This window comes from Stigmatopora argus, chromosome 9 (genome assembly GCF_051989625.1).
Source record: "Stigmatopora argus isolate UIUO_Sarg chromosome 9, RoL_Sarg_1.0, whole genome shotgun sequence".
Taxonomy (NCBI): Eukaryota; Metazoa; Chordata; class Actinopteri; order Syngnathiformes; family Syngnathidae; genus Stigmatopora; species Stigmatopora argus.
In genome coordinates, this window is record NC_135395.1 from 7,285,271 (window position 1) to 7,306,142 (window position 20,872).

At 38.9% G+C, this 20,872-nt stretch overlaps 1 protein-coding gene across 2 annotated transcripts in view; it reads right to left on the bottom strand.

The window, feature by feature from the left end:
- Window positions 1-20,872, bottom strand: part of gabra2b (gamma-aminobutyric acid type A receptor subunit alpha2b) — a 34,033-nt gene that overhangs the window by 5,956 nt on the left and 7,205 nt on the right. For both annotated transcript variants that reach the window (XM_077609372.1, XM_077609371.1), the window contains 4 exons: window positions 15,107-15,174; window positions 12,578-12,798; window positions 11,830-11,912; window positions 10,797-10,940 (listed from right to left, as the gene is read on the bottom strand). In XM_077609372.1, coding sequence (XP_077465498.1) covers window positions 10,797-10,940; window positions 11,830-11,912; window positions 12,578-12,798; window positions 15,107-15,174 — 516 coding nt within the window. The remainder of the gene's footprint in view (window positions 1-10,796; window positions 10,941-11,829; window positions 11,913-12,577; window positions 12,799-15,106; window positions 15,175-20,872) is intronic.

Below are 20,872 nucleotides of genomic sequence, written 5' to 3' on the forward strand. Positions count from 1 at the left end.
TTGAAAATATAAGGGAAAACTTAAGAACTGTCGGGGATACAGTACAATTTCATAGAAACTACCGTATCTCAATTCCAAGATGATCAATAAAAACCTAAATTTTGTGAATTTTCAATCCCCAAAATCAGCGAGTTCTAATATGTAAAAAATACCAAATGAAACACTGTGGTGCATTAAACTTAGTATGTACCTAAAAATGTAAACATATAGTTGAAAGCCAAACATTTCTTAACTCTTTGGGTGCCATTGACGGTGGTTGTAGTACGTTCCATTTTAACCCAAAATGGATTGTATGTCTAGCAATGTCAATTTAACAAAAGCCATAATATTGCATGACAAATATTTCTAACCGTGCAAAATGTCAAAATATATAAGTAAACACTTTAGAAGATTCAGCAATCCAGTACAGTTTCATGTAAACTAAAATGTCTAAATTCCAAAACGATCATCATGATTGTCTTGAAATTAATAGAAAAAAATGTGCAATTTATATGTGAATTTTCAAGCAAAGAACAATTTGAATAAATTATAGTCATTAGTTTAAATTAAACAGCGAAACTCTATGTAGCATTAAATGTAGTACTTACTACTTAAAAATTGAAGCATATACAGTCATACCCCGACATACGAGCAATTTGAGATACGAGTAAAATTTCGGACAAATATTTATCTTGAGATACGAGACAAATTTTGATATACGAGCATACAGCGGATGCGAGAGGCTGCTCATAAGAACATCATGGGCACTGTCTCTCTCCCCGCAACTCCCTCGTGTAATGTCTCTACGAGCACTGGGCGGAGCGTTGCATTTTTTCAGTGGTTTTTTTCCCCGTTAGTCAGTGCGAATGGCGGCGCGATCGCTAATACGAGAGTATATACTACTTCTCATTGGCAAGTGGTTGTGCGTTATCCTATTGGGAGGACATTTGTGTGCATCATTTTGGGAATATTTTGAAGGGAAGACAAAAGTAAACAACCGATAGGTTGCATCTGAAAGTCAGGGTGGAGGCGGGGCAAATAGAGCCAACCCGGGAGAAGAAAGGTATCAAAATTTAAAACAAAATTAGAATTAAGTTTAGTGTGAGGTTAGATTAAACTTATTTTTGAGTGTGTCTGCATCGTAATCCAAGTTCATTTAAATATGTTTATGTTATGTTATGAGCGTGTTGCCATGCAAAAAGTCCGCCTTCTCTCCCCCCTCTCTCTCTGTCCCGCTCTCTCTCCCCTCTGCGAAATCCGTTTAATTTTAGTAGTATTAAACACATTTTAGTACTATTAAACCACTAGTTATTTGTTACTTTGTTAATAGATGGCGAATTAGAACAAATAAAAATGTTTTTCCAATCCAATATCCTGTTTTTGGTGTTTTTTTCAGATGGTTGGAACAAATTAATTTGTTTTTAGTTCATTCCTATGGGAAACGTTCATTTGAGTTACGAGTAAATCGACATACGAGCTCAATCCCGGAACGAATTAAGCTCGTATCTCGAGGTACGACTGTAGTTTAAAACCAAATCTTTCTTAACCTATTGAGTACCATTGAGTGATTCCGCGAGTGATCGATCCCAAACAGATTAGACATTTAAAACCGTCAATGGCACAGAAAAATGAGAATTTGGAGCAAGCCCTGCTCGTTTAACCAAATTGGTCGACTATTGTTGTCCATGGCGGGCAATAAGTTTATTTATCAGACAAAGGGTGAACGTTAGCAACAACCTTTCACCGAAACGGATGTCTAAACCATTAGAGAAAGAAAAGTACAGTGATTTTTTCCCCAGGGCAAGTGCTGCAGTGATAGGCAGGCCTTCTAAATCAAGGCTCCATCTCAAAGAGAAGCCGCGATTAGACATGAGAAGAAGATGTGTTACCCGTGGCAACAGAACTGCGTAACATTGCTCATTTGCTCCCGTCTGAAATAAAGGCCTAGTTATACGTTGCTGCCTGGCAAGAGGAAATTCCTTTTTAGAGGTGGCAAGCAGGGAGCTGATGTCAATTGCGATTTTTTTTTCTTCATGTTCTTTCCCCCTTAACTATAAATATTACTATATCGGCATTCTGTTTGCCTGGGAGGTAATTTTCTTCGTCACCGTGCACACACTCCCGGTGTGGAATTTAGAGGAATTGAGTGTGCTCACAGTATCCGATGGAGCTATATATCTTCTGTAATTTAATTTGCATGCCAGTGTCGATGCCTCTGTGGCTGCTGGGGGGGAGGAGGCAAGTGCGCGCGTGTGGAAAGAATCCAAAGGGTGTGCTGAATAATCTCAGTAGGAGCCTGTGATCGCTTGTTGTGGAAGACAATAATTAGGGCATCCTACAGATGTTGGCGACAAGATCTCGTGTTCACGTTGCTCAAATAGCTCACAATACATGAGATGGAGAGATGAAGGTGTCTGATCACTCCACTAGAAGTGGAACACCCACCTCCACACAACTGCGGATTTTTTTGGCTTATGTATGAGAAATGATTATTTTCTTTAAAAAAATAATAATAATAAAAATAAATGGCGGCCCAGTGGTTGAGTGGTTAGCGCGTCAGCCTCACAGTGGGGGACCTGGGTTCAAATTCACGTCGGTCCACCTGTGTGGAGTTTGCATGTTCTCCCAGTGCCTGCGTGGGTTTTCTCCAGGTACTCTGGTTTCCTCCAAAATTCCAAAGACATGCATGGTAGGCTGATTGGACACTCTAAATTGCCCCTAGGTATGAGTGTGAACATGAATGGTTGTTTGTCTCCTTGTGCCCTGCCATTGGCCCGCCACCAATTCAGGGTATCCCCTGCCTCTGGCCCGAAGTCAGCTGGGATAGGCTCCAGCACCCCCCACCACCAATGTTCCCTCTAATTTTTTGTTTGATTGGGCAGAAAGACAACCTCCCTGAGCACACTGAGTACCGGTGTGAGCAACATCATCATTGCTCGCTATGGGCACACACCAGTATCACACCTGCCATAAGCAGGTGCATGTCTACTACACATAAATGATTTAGTAAGAATAAAATGTAATGATTAATATGTATGAATGGGCGGCCCGGCGGATGAGTGGTTCGCACGTTGTCCTCACAGCTATAAAAAAAGGGATTTTATTTTGTGCGCTCCATATGATTTGCTGTGCGCAGAGAAGATGAGAGTAGTGCGCAATTGCGCACGCCCGCAGCTTAGAGGGAACATTGCCCACGACCCTAGTGAGGATAAAGCGGTTCAGAAAATGAGATGAGAGATGAGATGGGGGGGGAATAAATTTGAAGGGCACTCAATGAACTTATTGGCAGGGGAAGCCGAAATGGATGGAACGCCTACTGCCGTCAATGGCATTAAAAATCAGTCTTCCCAATATGAATTGGACCCTCTTTGCCATCAATGGTACGCAGTGAGTTTACTATAACGGACAAAAAAATCAACTTTAGAGTTTGAGACAGACAGACTTTGGGCTGTAATCAGTGTACTTCAGTTTTTATTTTATTCGATTTGCTTTGTACTTTGTGCTTTTGCTTTGTTGTTCTGTCTAATCACCCTCCTGCTACTGCCACAATGAAATTTCCCGAATACGGGATGAATAAAGTTATCCAATTCATTCATCTTGCAGGGCGGCCCGGTGGAGCGAGTGGTTAGCGCTTTGGCCTCACAGCTCTGGGGCCTGGGTTCAAATCCAGGGTCGGTCCACCTGTGTGGAGTTTGCATGTTCCCCCAGGGCCTGCATGGGTTTCCTCCGGGTACTCCGGTTTCCTTCCACATTCCAAAAACATGCATGACAGGCTGATTGGACACTCTAAATTGCCCTTAGGTATGGGTGTGAGTGTGCATGATTGTCCGTCTCCTTGTGCCCTGCGATTGGCTTGCCGCCGATTCAGGGTGTTGTCCCCCGCTTCTGGCCTGGAGACCGCTGGAATTGGCTCCAGCACCCCCCGCGACCCTAGTGAGGATTAAGCGGTTCAGAAAATGAATTGAATGCTTTTTTTTGTGGCTATTTTAAGTGAATTTGTTCACATGTATTACTGAATCAATTTTTCATTTCATAAAATAATATAAAAATATAATAATGGTTAATAATAAGAAATATGAAATATTAATTGCTAGTATATACTTTTAAGCCTTTTTTAGATGACAAAAAAGGCACCCTAGAATTTCCCAACAATTTGATTTAAAAATATATCTATTTAGTACAAAACCTTAGTGTCGGCAACCCATATCATGGTGTTTCCATTTCTTTTTATCCAAATAGAAAAAATGGCGAAACACTAACACAGAGCGGACCGTGTTTTTTTTTCCCCATCTTTCTTGCTTCGCAGCAAAGTTTCAGAGCTCAGAGATGTCGGATGGTTTAGATGTCAGATGTAAGCCTCAGGCATGGAAATGCCTATTCAAATATCTTGTAATCCATCCAATACAATGCCCCTAATACCTAATTTTCTTCTATTTGGAAAGTAATGCATCAAGATTGATCGTCTCAATTGTTTTTTTAAGTGGATGTATACGCAAGTTGAATGTTTTTTTAAAACTTTTTAATTCTCTCTTGCATTTCTTATTTCTTTTAGTTGCATCTGTTATTTCTGTTGTTTTTTTAATGTGGTTTGTGTTCTTCTGAACAGCTTCGGTTTGTGTTTGAACTCCTAGTTTTTTCACTATTGATACTTTTTCCACTTTAAGTTTGCTGTGAGCAGTGGACTCTAATGGCCTTGGCTCACTAATTGAGAGGAAATTCTGCCCTATATCGCCCACATCAACCACTCCCACCAGGAGAAAATATTTTCACTCTTTGCTTGTGTGAGTAACAAACGAGCGATCTAAAACTAACTCTGTATTCTCCTCTGAATGAATGACATTTGATTGAATGAACTTGTTTCATCAAAAAACTAGCACAACAGATCAGGTATGCATTTTTGAACAGAATATCTTATATTTTAACAAGCAATTTAGTCTCTGCTGTGTTTTAATTTTCCTTGAATATTATATTAGTAGCTAGATAAGTGGAATAATCCTGATAATTCCCAATGAAATCATTTCTCCCACATTAAAATCAATTATACACTAAAATAATTTGGTCTTTTTCCACTTACCACACATTACAATTGTAATTTCTGCTACTTCAGGCTTAATATTTCCACATTCTGCTAAATCTTTAAGGTGCAACATTTAATTTGTCACAACGTGGAAGGCCTGTGGAGTACATTGTGTTAAATTTGATTATTTAACACCTTAAAATTATTTACATTCCTGAGTTTTGGTGAATCCTGACAGTGCATCACTAAGGCAAAATACTCAACAGCAAGAGCCAGAAAACGTATACAACTCCCATCCTTCTTTCTATTATTTACGCCCTGAAATGTCAAAGTTTCTGTTAGCGCCTCAAAAAAGCACGTATTAAATGACACGATTCCGTCCGGTTCACTTCAAATGTGTTTTCTGTATGTCAAGCATGGCTGCCACACACAAGTGCTTTAAGTTAACAACAAGAACATAAATGTATGTATGAAATGGTACGGAATTTAACATGTTGTGTGATGCCACGTTCGCATGTTTGTGCAAGATGTCCGTCCCGCTGAAGCCCGAGAGCACATTCGCTTGTGCCAAATGACCTAGTTTGAAAGTACGCTACATTAACCACTGACACACACTAATGAATGATTCATTTAAAGTCAGCCAATCAGATAATGTGGAGCGACTAGTTAAACCAAAGAAACAGTCATGTCAGGCATTTTCCATCCTATGAAGGCATGGTAAACCACTTATCCTCGATCGGAGCATTTAGTTCATAAAAGGATATTCGTTTTGAATGAAATTGATGCAGTGATTCCCCTGGTAGTGAAAGGCAGAAACTGGGGGGAATTATGGGGGAAATTCAGAATTTTTAATGGTGAAATAACTCATGTGAATTGCCAACCTGAGTTGTAGTATCTGTGTTGAAAAGAAAAAGAAAGGTAAATAGAATCTTGAAATTGGCATTTCACTATAGTTGTAAGAATAACTGTTAGTATGGTAGATTAACAGATGCCTGTTGCTTCAAATTTTATTATCATTAATATAAATGCCCCCTGATGAATGCAGAGCTGGACCCTCTGCAGTTCGCCTATCGTCCAGGCATTGGTGTGGAAGATGCTACCACCTACCTGATGCACAGGTCTCTTTCACACCTGGAGAACGCGGGAAGCACGCTGAGAATGATTTTTTTTTACCTCTCCAGTGCGTTCAACACCATTCAGCCGGTTCTACTGAGAGGGAAACTGGAAGAGGCTGGAGTAAGGAACCACCTAGCCGCATGGATCATCGACTTCCTCACTGACAGACCACAATATGTGAGACTCCAGGACTGTACGTCTGATGTGGTAGCTTGCAGCACGGGGGCCCCACAAGGCACAGTGCTCTCTCCACTCCTCTTCTCCCTCTACACATCGGACTTTAAACATAATACAGACACCTGCCACCTCCAGAAGTTCTCTGACGACACCGCTATTGTTGGACGAGTGACGGACGGGAACGACCTGGAGTACAGGGGAGTCATCACAGCCTTTGTTGACTGGTGTAGGCAAAACCACCTCTACATCAACACCAGTAAGACAAAGGAAATGGTCGTCGATTTTCGGAGGAATCCTCAACAGACCACTCAGGTGAACATCCAGGGTACAGACATTGAAATCGTGGAGAATTTTAAGTACCTGGGTGTTCACCTCAACAACAAACTAGACTGGTCCACAAACACAGATGCCCTGTACAAAAGGGGCCAGAGCCGCCTCTACCTACTGAGGAGTCTACGGTCCTTTGGAGTGTGCAGGACACTGCTGAGAACTTTCTACGACACTGTGGTGGCATCTACAGTGTTTTATGCAGTGCTTTGTTGGGGATGCGGGAGCACGGAGAGGGACAGGAACAGGCTGAATAAGCTGGTCAGGAGGGCCAGCTCTGTTCTGGGCTGTCCTTTGGACTCTGTGGAGGAAGTGGGAGAGCGGAGGATGCTGACCAGGATGATGTCCATCATGGACAGCACCTCCCACCCCCTGCATGAGTCTGTGGAGTCCCTCCGAAGCTCCTTTAGCAATAGACTGCGGCACCCTCATTGCAGGAAGGAGCGCTTCCGCAGATCCTTCCTCCCATCAGCTGTCAGGCTCTTTAACAAAAAAATGGCTGTGTGTTAAGACCTACCGTATGCATGCATCTACATTTATGTGTATGTATGTATGTATGTATATATGTGCTAAGCAACACGCTTATTTAATTATATATTTATTCATGTATTTATTTCTTGACCTACTTATTACCTATCTATTCATGTCTAAAATGCCTTTGCTATTCCTGCATCCTCACCCTCTTGCCACTGGAACAACGAAATTTCCCGAATACGGGATGAATAAAGTTATCCAATCCAATCCAATAATGTTATATATATGTATATATATATGTATATATGTATGAATATTATATATATATATATATATATATATATATATATATATATATATATATATATATATATATATATATATATATATATATATATATATAAAATGTTTTTGTCTCGGGTAAAACCCCTAAAAAGCAACTTATGTATTTTTTTTGTTACTTGTTTTTTTCCAATCATTAATTTTCTATATCGCTTATTCTCACAATGGTGCTGGAGCCTGTCCCAGTCAACTATGGGCACCAGGTGGGGGACACCCTGAATTGGTGGCCAGCCAATTGCACGAGGGGACGGCAAACCGTTCACGCTCACACTCATATATCTAGGGGCAATTTAGTGTTCAACCAGCCTACCCTTGCATATTTTTGCGATGGGGGAGGAAATTGAGTACCCGAAGAAAACACAAGTAAGCCTGGGGATAACATGCTAACTCCACACAGGAAGGTCCAAACCTGGGATTCAACCCTTGATCTAAGAACTGTGAGGCCAATGGGCTAACCACCATTTTTTCCTCTTATTTAAAAAAAATAATTTGGGCTGGTGCAATTTACATTGGTATAAGAGGAAACTACGGTAATTATACGATTCAACAGATATGATTATTGTTGTAAACATTTAAAGAAACAGCATTGTTTTTTATAAGTCAACATATCAGCTGTCAGGCTCTTTAACAAAACAAATGGCTGAATGTTAAGACCAACCCTATGTATATATATAAATATATATATTTCAGCAATACGCTTATTTATTCATATATTTATTCATGTATTTATTTATTTATTAACTTATTTATTACCTATCTATTTATGTCTAATGTCTTTTCCTGTGTCTGCATTCTCACCCTCTTGCTACTGTGACAATGAAATTTCCCGAATACGGGATGAATAAAGTTATCTAATCTAATCTAATATTATTCAATTTTTAGCTATATATTTCATTCACAACTCCCAGTAGTTTTGGTAATCTGATAAATTAGTCCATTGCTACATAGTGTGTGTTTTTTGAGGGGGGTTATTGGTACAAATCTATGTAAGGGAATACTTTGCTGTTACAACCAGGATTCAATTTGTGACTGGCTCGCATTAGTAATCTATTCTTCTGTTCTTTTGTTGAAGGTTTAAATGTAAAATGTAATGCAGTTGAAGGCAAAAACTTTCCGGTCATCACTTATCGTTGATGCGGTTGTCTAAATACTGCAGCCAGGGTGGTCATTCATGAATTTGTACTTGCTGCATGGCTTACACATTTTATTGCTCGGTTGTTTTGATATGTTATGATTTTGTTTCAACAAGAACTTCAGTCACATGCGCAACTTGGCAATACATTGGGGGCCATGGGGGTTGCATAGCAGGCATGAGGACATCCTGTTTTCTTTTCTAAATTGACTGCTGCTATAATGATAGAGTTTACAAAATGTTATGCATCTCAAATACTCGACTGCCAACCACACACACAAAAAAAGATCAGACTGTTCTGAAGGATCTCGTAATCTAAACCACAGGGCTTGTTGGGAACAAGTCGAGACCAGACCACCTGTTATATTTTTCCTCGGGGGAGGACTTGTTTATTCACAAAGAGGCGCTTATTTTTGTATTTGTAGACGACACACACGGGGGCTAATCGAGGCACGGCTTCAATCAGGTTGATGGCCAGAATTTTGAAACGACATCTACATTGTTTAATTGTGTGTTTGATGATTTGCGTTTTTAATCCCATAAAGGTGCTATGAACACATCAAAAGATGAAAATAGGTGCACTAGCGTCATTTTCCGTGTGGAAAAAAGATTTGCCACGCAAACCCCTTTCATAGTTATGCCATTCCCAAAAAATACATCAGGGAATGCACTGTTTTTCACGATTATGTCCAACTTTCTAGCGCTGCCCTAGTTAGTACATGTCGACAAAATGAGAGTACGTAGGCAACAAGAGAATAACGCGCCTATTCTGGTTGTGACATCAACTTTTATTTGGACATTTTTTATTGGGTGACGCAAAGGCCGCAGAGAAAGAAAGACTATTTATGATCTAATTGTATTATTATTCATTTCATTAAACTTTTGTCACTATTTTGGGTAGAGTTATGTCTAAAATATGGTCTGGTATCATTTTAAAATCACATTTTGTTGTATTTCACAGTGCATTTAAATGATAAGTTCATTTATTGTAGTTTTCCTGGTAACGCACATGTTCATCGGCACTTCCTTGAAGCCCCTGACATTAATATAATTAATAATAATCTATGAATGAAAAGTGAAAAGCCTAATCCAAAGACAGTGATGAAAGATAAAGCCTATGAGGAGAAATTCCAAATAAATGAATGAGGCACACCAGTGAGCCTTAATACGAATTCCCACCCTGACAACTGGCTGAAAACATGAAAGCAGCAATGATCTCCCAGCACTGATGACTCTCCCTCGGTGCCGTGCTGTTTCCGCAACTAAATAATACAGCTAAAATTAGATCAATGCTGTCTTGAGAATCACACACAGTTTCAGATCTCTCATTTTATGCAGAGCCATTTTCAAGAAAACAAACAACGGATTGTGAAAATGTTCAAATATGGCAATAGAATAAAAGCTAATTTATTGTTTGTTTGTTTTTTTCTGGTTTAGTATAACCCCTGCCAACTAAACAACAAAAATATGAGGAAACCCAAAACAATCCTTTCCAAAAGGCGAACTTGTAATGGTGTAAAATAAAAGAAATAATCCCAATCAATTAACTAATATATTCATTCATTCATTTTCTGAACCACTTAACCTTAGAAGGTTCGCAGGGGGTGCTGGAGCCTATACCAACTGAATTGGTGCCCAGCCAATCACAGGGACGAACACACTCATACCTAGGGGCAATTTAGAGTGTTCAACGTGCATGTTTTTGGAATGCGGGAGGAAACCCGAGTACCCAGAGAAAACCCACGCAGGCCCCCAGTGAGAACATGCAAACTCCACACAGGAGGAGAGACCTGGATTCAAACCCAAGACCCCACGACTGTGAGGCCAAGGTGCTAACCACTCATCCGCCGAGTTGCTCCAATCAATTAAACATGAGTTATTTACAACAACAGAAAAGTAATTTGTCCTGCTTTTGTCGAGGAAAACCAAAAAACTTCAATTTAGTTTACTTTCAGTTGTCATCTTTTGGAGCAAAATAAACATTTGCTACGTCAGAAAGCGTTTGTGGACAAGATGCGAAAAGTCAAAGGTGGCGTTGGGTTGGTTGTCTCTACCACACTTGCAGTTCAGACAAGGATCAATAGATGAGCATCCATGCTGATGTATCACAGTAATGGCAAAGAAAATGTTATATTGAACGTGGCGGATAGGTCAGTGTGAGGTGAAGAAGTAAAGATTGATTTTAGTGATGTTGTTTCCGCAAATCTTTTCCTCATCTGAGCATGAGCTTACCTGTACTAGATTTAATAGTTTCTTGCCCGGCTGTTTGTCCCAGCAAGTCATACTGATTCAGACGTGAGCTTTCTCCTTCCACAACTACGGACTCGGAGGCATTCAGAGTCCAAGCGTAAGTCACTTCTGAGATTGTGTAGGCGTCTAAAGAAATAAAAAAGGAGTCTAAAGAAATAAAAAAGGAAACCAAACCACAGTAAATGAATACGGACCAGCTATTGCAGCTGAACATTTTCCAGAAATAAGTCAAGACATCAAAATGACTATTTGCTACGAGCTAAGTTGTGGGCAGACTGAATGTGCTGAATTCTGTCATTGAAATATAGAGCTCCATTTTATCTTATTGTGACATTTTTCTGACAATTTTCCTCATGTGAATTATTTTGCAATAGTCATTCCTGTCCACAATTAATTTGGCTTGCAAAAAAAGCTGACTGTGCCATTTCAGTGTTTGATGAAGACATTTTTTTTGCCATGGAGCTGAAATATGGTAATGATAGTATTTTCTTTCAGTATTATAAGCCATGCCATTGATAGTACCTAATATTGAATTTGTCTAACAGATACAGTAGATGCATGCCTGAAAACAGAGTGATGATTTCATTGGTTAGTAAAATATATATATATAGTATATATTTTGTTGAACAACATATTTTTCAGGTAATACTATAAAATTGTGTTCAAACTCTTTGAACTGGTCTTGGTCTTGAGATCGGATTTTGTGGGCCTTGGTCTTGTCTAGGTCTTAGACTGGCTTGCAGGGCAGGCCCTGGATTTTCTGCCAAGAGCATCACTTCATCTTGATTTGTGTGATTTTAAGGGAAATACTACTAATACTTGTAAGTGACTGCAAGCATAATTTTCATTTTTAAAATTGACTTGAACGATGCTTTTCTTGATTTTGTCTCAGTGAGTTTTAGTCACGAATAACTGTTAATCTCATATAGTGTGGTCTTGAGCACAAGACTCTGACAGAGCACATTACAATTTAACTTCCCGAGTTTTAGTAATTACTAAGACACGGGTTACTCACAGCTTCCAAATTTAAGCGGACAGGAGTGAAAGTCCATGGGGAAATCCTCTAGATGCATTGGGCACTCTGCATGCACGGTTAACCTGCATCATATTTAGAGACAATTAGACATGCAAAATCCATAAAACATGGACATTGCTTCAAAACAAGCCTCATGAACAATTCAAAGTACTTTTTGTACGTTCTAATTCAACTCTGCTGTTATGAGCAGAGCAAAATGCCGATTAGATGTCTAAACCATTTGAACTGGAGGGTTTACAGTGAATAGTCATTCAACGAGCAATGACCAAAAATCGACAGGCCCTGTAAATTCCCCAACAGCCATATGAAATAAAACAGAATCAACATAAAGCAGCCTGGTATTGTATTACAGTGAACAGGAAATGACCCAAAGTCAATGAGAAGTGGCCTGGAATTGCCACAAAATCAACAAGACACTCCATAGAATCATGCAATTAACATACATTTCCATTAATGCGGAATATATTTCTTAGCATCGATAATTGAATGCCAAAGAAGCAGACGCCTTACTGATTGGTATTCTTTCCTCCTGATAATCTGCTGAGCTCTATCTGTATTCAAACAGAGTACATGCATAGAAAAATGATGGCTTTTGGAGTGATTCATTACTACAAGTAATTCTAACTATCAGGAGGAGAGCGAATCCTTTTTCAAGATAGCTAATCAAAGGGCACTGATTAAAGCTATATTACATTGAGAGGAGTTACTTTGACATAAAATGACCTACCTCATCGTGTACAGCAACGTCCCATCATCTTTGATCCTCAGCAATTTATTAGGCATGGTCATGTTGTGAGCCACGGACTTTTTCCCATTGTGGAAAAAAGTATCCGGGGTCCAGATTTTACTCGCCATCAGGTTGTTGAGAGGCAAAATATTCATTGGTCCATGAAATGTTAATCTCTCATCCTTCCAGGTTTGCCTGAAGAAAACATCGATGGTGTATTCCTGAGGGAAGATGGGCTGTCATCAGTCCAACTCTTGCTGTAGAAGCGTATAGAGAATGAAAGACAGTTCCATTCTCGGCAGAGAAAATGTAATTGAACACACTGCACTCTGTCTGTACTGTTTTTTTAATCCTTCTTCACCTGACACATTAAACCTGAGCACTAGGTGACTTTTGAAATGGGAGAGGTGAAGCCTGGTTTTTCTTGTTCCTCACAGCTTTCTTCACTGATCTTTTTCCCAAGATCGCTACGAGGCAGAGAGAAACCCTTGACCCATAATCCTCTGTTGTCAAAAGAGATCACAGAGAGCTTTGCACTATGAAATGAAATGGAACATAAAAATGTTACAGGAGGAGAGTACATTTTATTCATTCAGTCATTTTCCATTTCACTTATCCCAGCCAACTTTGGGTAGTAGGCTGGGGGAAAAACTGAATTGGTTGCCAGCCCATCGCACAACGAGACAAACAACCATTCATGCTCACACTCACACAATTTGGAGTACAATTCAATCAGCCTACCATGCATTTTTTAGAAGGTGTATGAAATTAGGGTATTCGGACGTTTAGTCCCCGGACGTTTGGTCGCCGGACGTTTGGTCGCCCGGACGTTTGGTCGCCGGACGTTTGGTCGCCGGACGTTTGACAACATGACAGAGAGTTTACTGTTGAAACCAGCTCTCAAAATTATATTCATGAGAGAGAGAGTTTAATATCTAAATATCTACTGTTGAAACCAGCTCTAAAAATTATATTCACCCGGGCGACCAAACATCCGGGCGACCAAACGTCCGGCGACCAAACGTCCAGTCACGTGAAATTAGGGTCCCCCCAATACCCCTTACATTGAATTCAGCTGAATTGGGCGGCCCGGCGATGAGCGGTTAGCACGTTGGCCTCACAGCTCTGGGGTCCTGGGTTCAAATCCAGGTCGGTCCACCTGTGTGGAGTTTGCATATTCTCCCCGGGCCTGCGTGGGGTTTTTCTGGGTACTCCGGTTTCCTTCCACATTCCAAAACACATGCATGGTAGGTTGATTGGACACTCTAAATTGCCCCTAGGTATGAGTGGGAGAGTGAATGGTGGTCCGTCTCCTCGTGCCCTGCGACCGACTGGTCACCGATTCAGGGTCAGCTGTGATGGGCTCTAGCACACCCTGCAACCCTAGTGAGGATTAAGTGGTTCATAAAATGAATTGAATGCTTTTTATTGTCATTATACAAGTATAGTGAGATTTAAAGCTTCACCACAAAGTTCACAAATAACAACAACAAACAAACAGACAAATAAATCATCAATAAATAATACATAATCAATAAATAAGTAAAAAATAAATGATTAGTCCAAGTGAGATCAGCAGAGCGGAGTGTCCTTGTTCCGTCGGAAGTCCAGGAAAACAAAATACCTGGATAAAACCCACGCAGGAATTGGCAAAGCATGCACACAGGAAGGTCGGAACCCACTCGGGATTGAATACTAGATCTCAGAACTGCGAGGTCGATGTGTTAACCACTTGTCCAGCGTTCTGCCGGAGATTAAAATCCTCGAATAAAGCTCACTTTTGGCTTATGCGGTGATATAATCGATTCCGGGTAATGTGCTGATTTAGTGATGCCATAGCTGCTAATTATCAACAAATGCTGTCAATTATAATTAATCTGTGATGACCTATTGGAAAAATATTGCATTATCCTTACTTTTCAAGATTTCAAGGAAATATAGGATGGAAAAATAAACTGTGAGGTGATTTTTTTTGTCTCCGTCAAACTAGTGACTTTAAACGGAGAAATTTCCTTTGCGCCAGTCAGGTTGTAATTCTATTGATTTTATTCCAGAGGAATTTTCTTATTTGTCTTTAGAAATGATGGATTCCGTGTGCGGGTCCTGCTAGTCACGACTCCGTCTGTTTGCAGTGAATTCTAATTTACATATCATTCAGGGAGAAGAGAAGTGAACAGCCGCAATGTAGCAGTTCAATCAACGGATCAATCACGTGGAAAATGGGTCTTCAACAAAGGCGAGGACATTTATGATATGGGGTGAAGTGGGGCGCATGTCTCCGAATGATAAACTGGGAAAGCCCAGGATAAACAAAGGACTGACAGGAATAACAAGAAGACTTTCAATAATTCATGAGATGATTATTGTCAGATGAATAGACGTCGTGCTAAAGAGGGGAACACAAGTTTTGCTCTGGTTCTGTGGCAAATGCACTTCCATCGTAATGATGTCATAGGAAAGGAATAGATATTTTCGCAGTGGCAAGCTTATAGAACATGATATTAAACTTCAAAATGAATCTGTTCTCACCATATCTGTGTCCGAAACAGGTCCGAAACTGGTGACAAAGATGTTGGTCTTTACCTCGGTTACCCTGTCTGGAAGGCACAGAATAGTTTTTATGTTCAATTGAGCAACAAATAACCACAATACCTGATATGAAGAAAACAAAAATTCTATTCTGCTTCTTTTATCTAAAAACAAAACGTTGATCAATGGCACCCTAGTGAGTCACTCACCAGACCTCCACTAAAGTGACATGATTTGGTTGTCAAAAAGTGTCTGGTGATTGACTGGTGACGAGTCGTTGAAAAACAGATTTTTTTGCAGGATTTTTTTTGGGGGGGGTCTAATTTCACGGTACTCGGACGTTTGGTCGCCGGACGTTTGGTCGCCGGACGTTTGGTCGCCCGGACGTTTGGTCGCCCGGACGTTTGGTCGCCGGACGTTTGGTCGCCTGGACGTTTGGTCGCCCAGACGTTTGGTCGCCGGACGTTTGGTCGCCGGACGTTTGACAACATGACAGAGAGTTTACTGTTGAAACCAGCTCTCAAAATTATATTCATGAGAGAAAGAGAGTTTAATATCTAAATATCTACTGTTGAAACCAGCTCTCAAAATTATATTTACCCGGGCGACCAAACGTCCGGCGACCAAACGTCCGGGCGACCAAACGTCCAGGCGACCAAACGTCCGGCGACCAAACGTCCGGGCGACCAAACGTCCGGCGACCAAACGTCCGGTCACGCAATTTCACGGTTGAAATTTGAGGTTGTTCAACATGAAAAAACATCAAAGTATGACCAAAGAAGTCAGAACACATTTGCTTCCTGTTGATTTCCTTGTCACTTCCTGCTGGTTTTGCAAAATTCTCAAGTCACCAGTTGACCAGTTTGACTGCGAGTGAATAACACGCACACAAATTTCTGCTTTTTACCCACTGATATCAAAATAAATGCATGTGATTCTGTATGACGGGCGGCTCGGCGGGTGAGTGGTTAACGCGTCTGCCTCACAGTGGGGGACCTGGGTTCAAATCCAGGTCGGTCCACCTGTGTGGAGTTTGCATGTTCTCCTGTGCGGGTTTTCTCCGGGTACTCTGGTTTCCTCCCACATTCCAAAGACATGCATGGTAGGCTGATTGGACACTCTAAATTGCCCCTAGGTATGAGTGTGAGGGTGAATGGTTGTTTGTCTACTTGTGCCCTGCGATTGGCTGGCTACCAATACATGGTGTCCCCTGCCTCTGGCCCAAAGTCAGCTGGGATAGGCTCCAGCACCCCCCTGGTGAGGATAAAGCGGTTCAGAAAATGAGATGAGGTGATTCTGTATGTTCAGTATGAATGAGCAACACGGGCCATACGTTTGACACCACTGATTTAGAAGATAGCTTTTAAAAAAGATAATGTCAGTCAGTGCCACTGATGATCACAAGCACACAGTAATGTGGCTCTTTACACCTGTATGCTGTCAAATTCAAATTAGTCTGGCACTATTCAGCGTCCAATTCCAGCTCTCAGTTCAAGTGGACTGGACGTCTGTCAGTACAATTGTTTTGGAATGATTCATCCAATGTATTGAGTATAATTTGTTGTTGAATCATTGTTCTTCATACTCTTTGTGAACATTCTCTGCTTTTGGATTGGATTGGATAACTTTATTCATCCCGTATTCGGGAAATTTCATTGTGACAGTAGCAAGAGGGTGTAGACAGAACAACACAGCAAAAGCACAAAGTACAAAGCAAATCAAAGTAAATGGGATCATTAAGAATCATCAAATCATTAAGACAGAAAAGCAGCAAAAACACAAAAACGAGCAAGAGTGGACGGAGCTACCGTAACTTTCGATTGCACCAAAGGGCAGAAAAAAATTACATTTTGAGACTCCAACTGAACAAATCCTCCCTAAAAGTTGACTCTGATGTGACTGACACGACGGGCATATCCTTATTTGCTTTCAAGTCGAACGATAATGTGCAACTACGCCAGCACGGCAACATCAGGTCCATTTGCTTCTTCCTCACGCTGTCTCTTTCAATAATTACTGAAGCCCAATCCCACACGCTTCGTCAATTTAAAAAGCTTTCCCTTATACTCGAACACTCGTGCAATCTAAAGAAATCATTCCAAGCTAGAGTGCTCTAATGCATTGCAAGGTGCACCATCACTCCATAAAGACATTATGGTTTGCCTTTCCTATCTAAAAGTACATGTAAATGAAAAGTAATGGACAATTCCAGTCAACACGCGGATCATTTTAGTTGACACGATGCCTGCTAAATTATTCAAACAAACCTTTAAGGTATGAATCAACTTCTGGGGGTTTCTGATCGACCTAGCACACAAAATAATTTAGGCATTAAAAGTATGTTTTCTACTAAGTGTGTGAAAAGTCAAGACCATAAAAAATCTATCAAAATGGGAAAAAGTTGATCATTTGCTTTCATCTTTTCACTTTCTATTGAAGTCAAGTTGACATATATTTATTACTTATTTATTTATGTCTAAAATGTATTTTTCTGTGTCTGTATTCTCATCCTCTTGCTGCTGCGACAGTGGATTTCCCAAATACGGGATGAATAAAGTAATCTAATCTAATCTAATCTAATCTAATTTGATAGTCACATATACGCAAATTGCAATCACATCTCAAGACATGATCTTCCGCAATAAAATGTGAACTCATTTTTTTACTGATTATAACACAAAAAGTAAAACTAAATAGCGTATAAAAATACACTGTATTACAAGGGTGTCAGACTCGGGTTGGTTCGTGGGCCGCGTTAACGTCAACTCGATTTCATGTGGGCTGGACCATTTTAGATATAATATTTTGATTTTTTTAATAAATGGATTAAAACAACTGGATTAAAATCCCTGAATATTCCGTTTTTTAATGGATGGATCTAAAACAATGTTTATTTTAGCTTTTTTATATATTTTTAGATTTTACAAAATGATTTTTGAACTAAATTTTTTGATTAAAAATTACAATTATTGATTTAAAAGGGAGAAAATCAGGAAATGTAATATACATCTATACTCTTCATTTTAATTTGATCCTAAAACAGAAAGTCTGCACTCATGATTTACTTTCCCGGGCCACAAAAAATGATGCGGTGGGCCAGATTTGGCCCCCGGGCCGCCACTTTGACACATGTGCTGTATTATTTCAAAAATTAGTATTCGGAAGAATATTTGGGTGTTTTTCCCCCTGAAATTTGGACCTGTTTACAGCTTTCAACGTATCTGACTGTGATCATGATAAAGATTGAAATATTTTGTGTTAAGGAATAAACATAAGTAATCATGAAGTTTTCCTAATATGTATAAATTGTGTAAACTGCTAGATATTAGCTCATTCACTGTCAAACATCAGGTCATCCCCTACTTTTAAGCACCACAGAATATTATGTTCTGTTGCAACATGAACGCAGAATTGACAGAAAGAAATATATTAGATTTCCATTGTCCATCAGAAGAAAAAAATGTTTGTTTCTATTCTTTTTCGTTCTTTAGTTATGAACAGTTGAACATCATGAATAAAATTGTTAATACATCTATGGAAGCTAATGAGTTAAGAAATTTGTGTACTTCTTAGGTTTGAACATAATGAAATCAGTTCCTCAAAAGAGTTTATGTGTGGATATGTCAAATCTAATGTAAGCGAAGCACAGCTACGAATTATAAATGATGGAATATTCTGCTTTGAAAATAACTAAGAGGATTGTGTATTATGGAACTACTGTTGTATTGTTCAAGAAATTATTTTGCATCAGCGCTACCAATTACATTTGGAAGTTTCCCTTTTATCCCTTTGCATGAAAATACATCATCTTTGTGTATTTTGTTTACTCTTAGTCTGCATTTCTGTGTACAGCAACACAAAGCAATGCAACAAAACCAACAGTGCACCTTTGTAAAGGCAAAGTTGAAAAAACACAGGTCGCCCGGAGTAAAATGTTTTATCCAGAGTGCATTTAAAGCCTTAGGACAAAAGTGCAGTTATATATAGGACTATGTAGACAATACCTAAAGTTCATTTTCTGGACAAGAACTGCAAAACATGTTTGCCATGAAATCTTGGTTTCTTGTTACAGAGGACGAGCGCTGAACCGTGTTTAAATGGTCGGATGGAACCTGCTTCAATGCGGGTATTGTGCGTCCTAATTTGAACATCCTCAAATGTCATTGTGATGCTTGGCCCTTAAAGGAATCAGAATATATTGTTGCGTAATGTTTTAGTACACAGGTGATAAACTCGCGGTTTAGGGGCCAGCTCTGTTCCGCCACATCAGTTTCTATGGCCCGAAAGTCAATCATCCGCATCAAATTCATATTTGTTACTAAAATGAAAACTTTATTATATTTCTTTAGTGCTCAATGACAGATGAAAAAATATATTTTTTTAAATGCATAAGAAAATAGTTTAAAAATGAAGAATTATTGTCCCCTAACATTTTTAATTAACAATTATAAAACCAATATCAATAAATAAATATATTTTAAAAAGAGAATAACAATTGTTATTTTACTTTGTTTGTGCTTTTCTATTTAAAACATACAATGTATGTATAAATACAATGAAAACTTCATTATATTTTTAGTGCTCATTGGCAGATGAAAAATGGCTAATTGTTTTTCATATTTTTTTAAAATGTATAAGAAAATAGTTAAAAAATGAAGATAATTATTGTCTCCTAACATTTTTAACTAACAATTGTAAAACCAGTACCAATAAATAAATATATTTTAAAAAGAGAATAATTACTGTTATTTTACTTTGTTTGAGCTTTTCTATTTAAAACATACAATGAAATACAATGTATGTATAAATACAATGAAAACTTTAATATATTTCTTTAGTGCTCAATGACAGATGAAAACCTGCTAATTGTTTCTCTTTTTTAAATGTATAAGAAAATAGTTAAAAAATTAAGAGAATTATTGTCTCCTAAGAGTTTTAATTAACAAATGCAAAACAACTACCAATAAATAAATATATTTTAAAAAGAGAATAATTACTGTTATTTAGCTTTGTTTGTGCTTTTCTATTTAAAACATACATAAATTAACAAATGGAAAATTAGACTAGATTACTTACAAAGTGTATGTGAAAAAAACAAAAAATAATTTCAGTATAAAACAAAATTTAAGAAATTAAAAAAACAATGTCTGTTTTGCCCTTTAGATATTTAAATTTGAGGTCAACAATGTCTTTAAACGATTAATCATCTAGTATCAAGGTTTTGTGGATCCTTTTTCGATACCTCGTCAATGTATTATATATGTATAAAGTACTTAAAGCTATCCATTAATTGGCAGCCAGTGAGTTAACATTTAAAAATTAATAAATACATTTTAAAAACCCAATCTTTATGCCCGATTACAATCCTCAGTAAATGACGATTTCCAACCACATGATCAGTACTGGGAAAAAATCTAGTCATGATGATGACAAAGTCGGTTATTCCCTGAAAATATGTCGGATCTTGTGTATAAATCAAGCACTTGTTCTGTTTAAACATAGTGGCACTTGTACTGTTTACATCAGATTGTAATAAATGAAATAGGACCGGGATCTTTAATTAGGATAACAACAACAAAAAGAAGCTTAAAGGTGGCATTTTCATCAGATGCACAACAGTCATGCGTACTCCGATAAATGCTACTTAGCAAAAATTGCATCTAGGCATTTCACTGTCTTTGTTTAGGCAGATTAGAATCCCTTGAGAGTTAATTCAATTTTCACTTTGCAGTATATTTTTGTTCCTTGACACATCGGATCCGATGA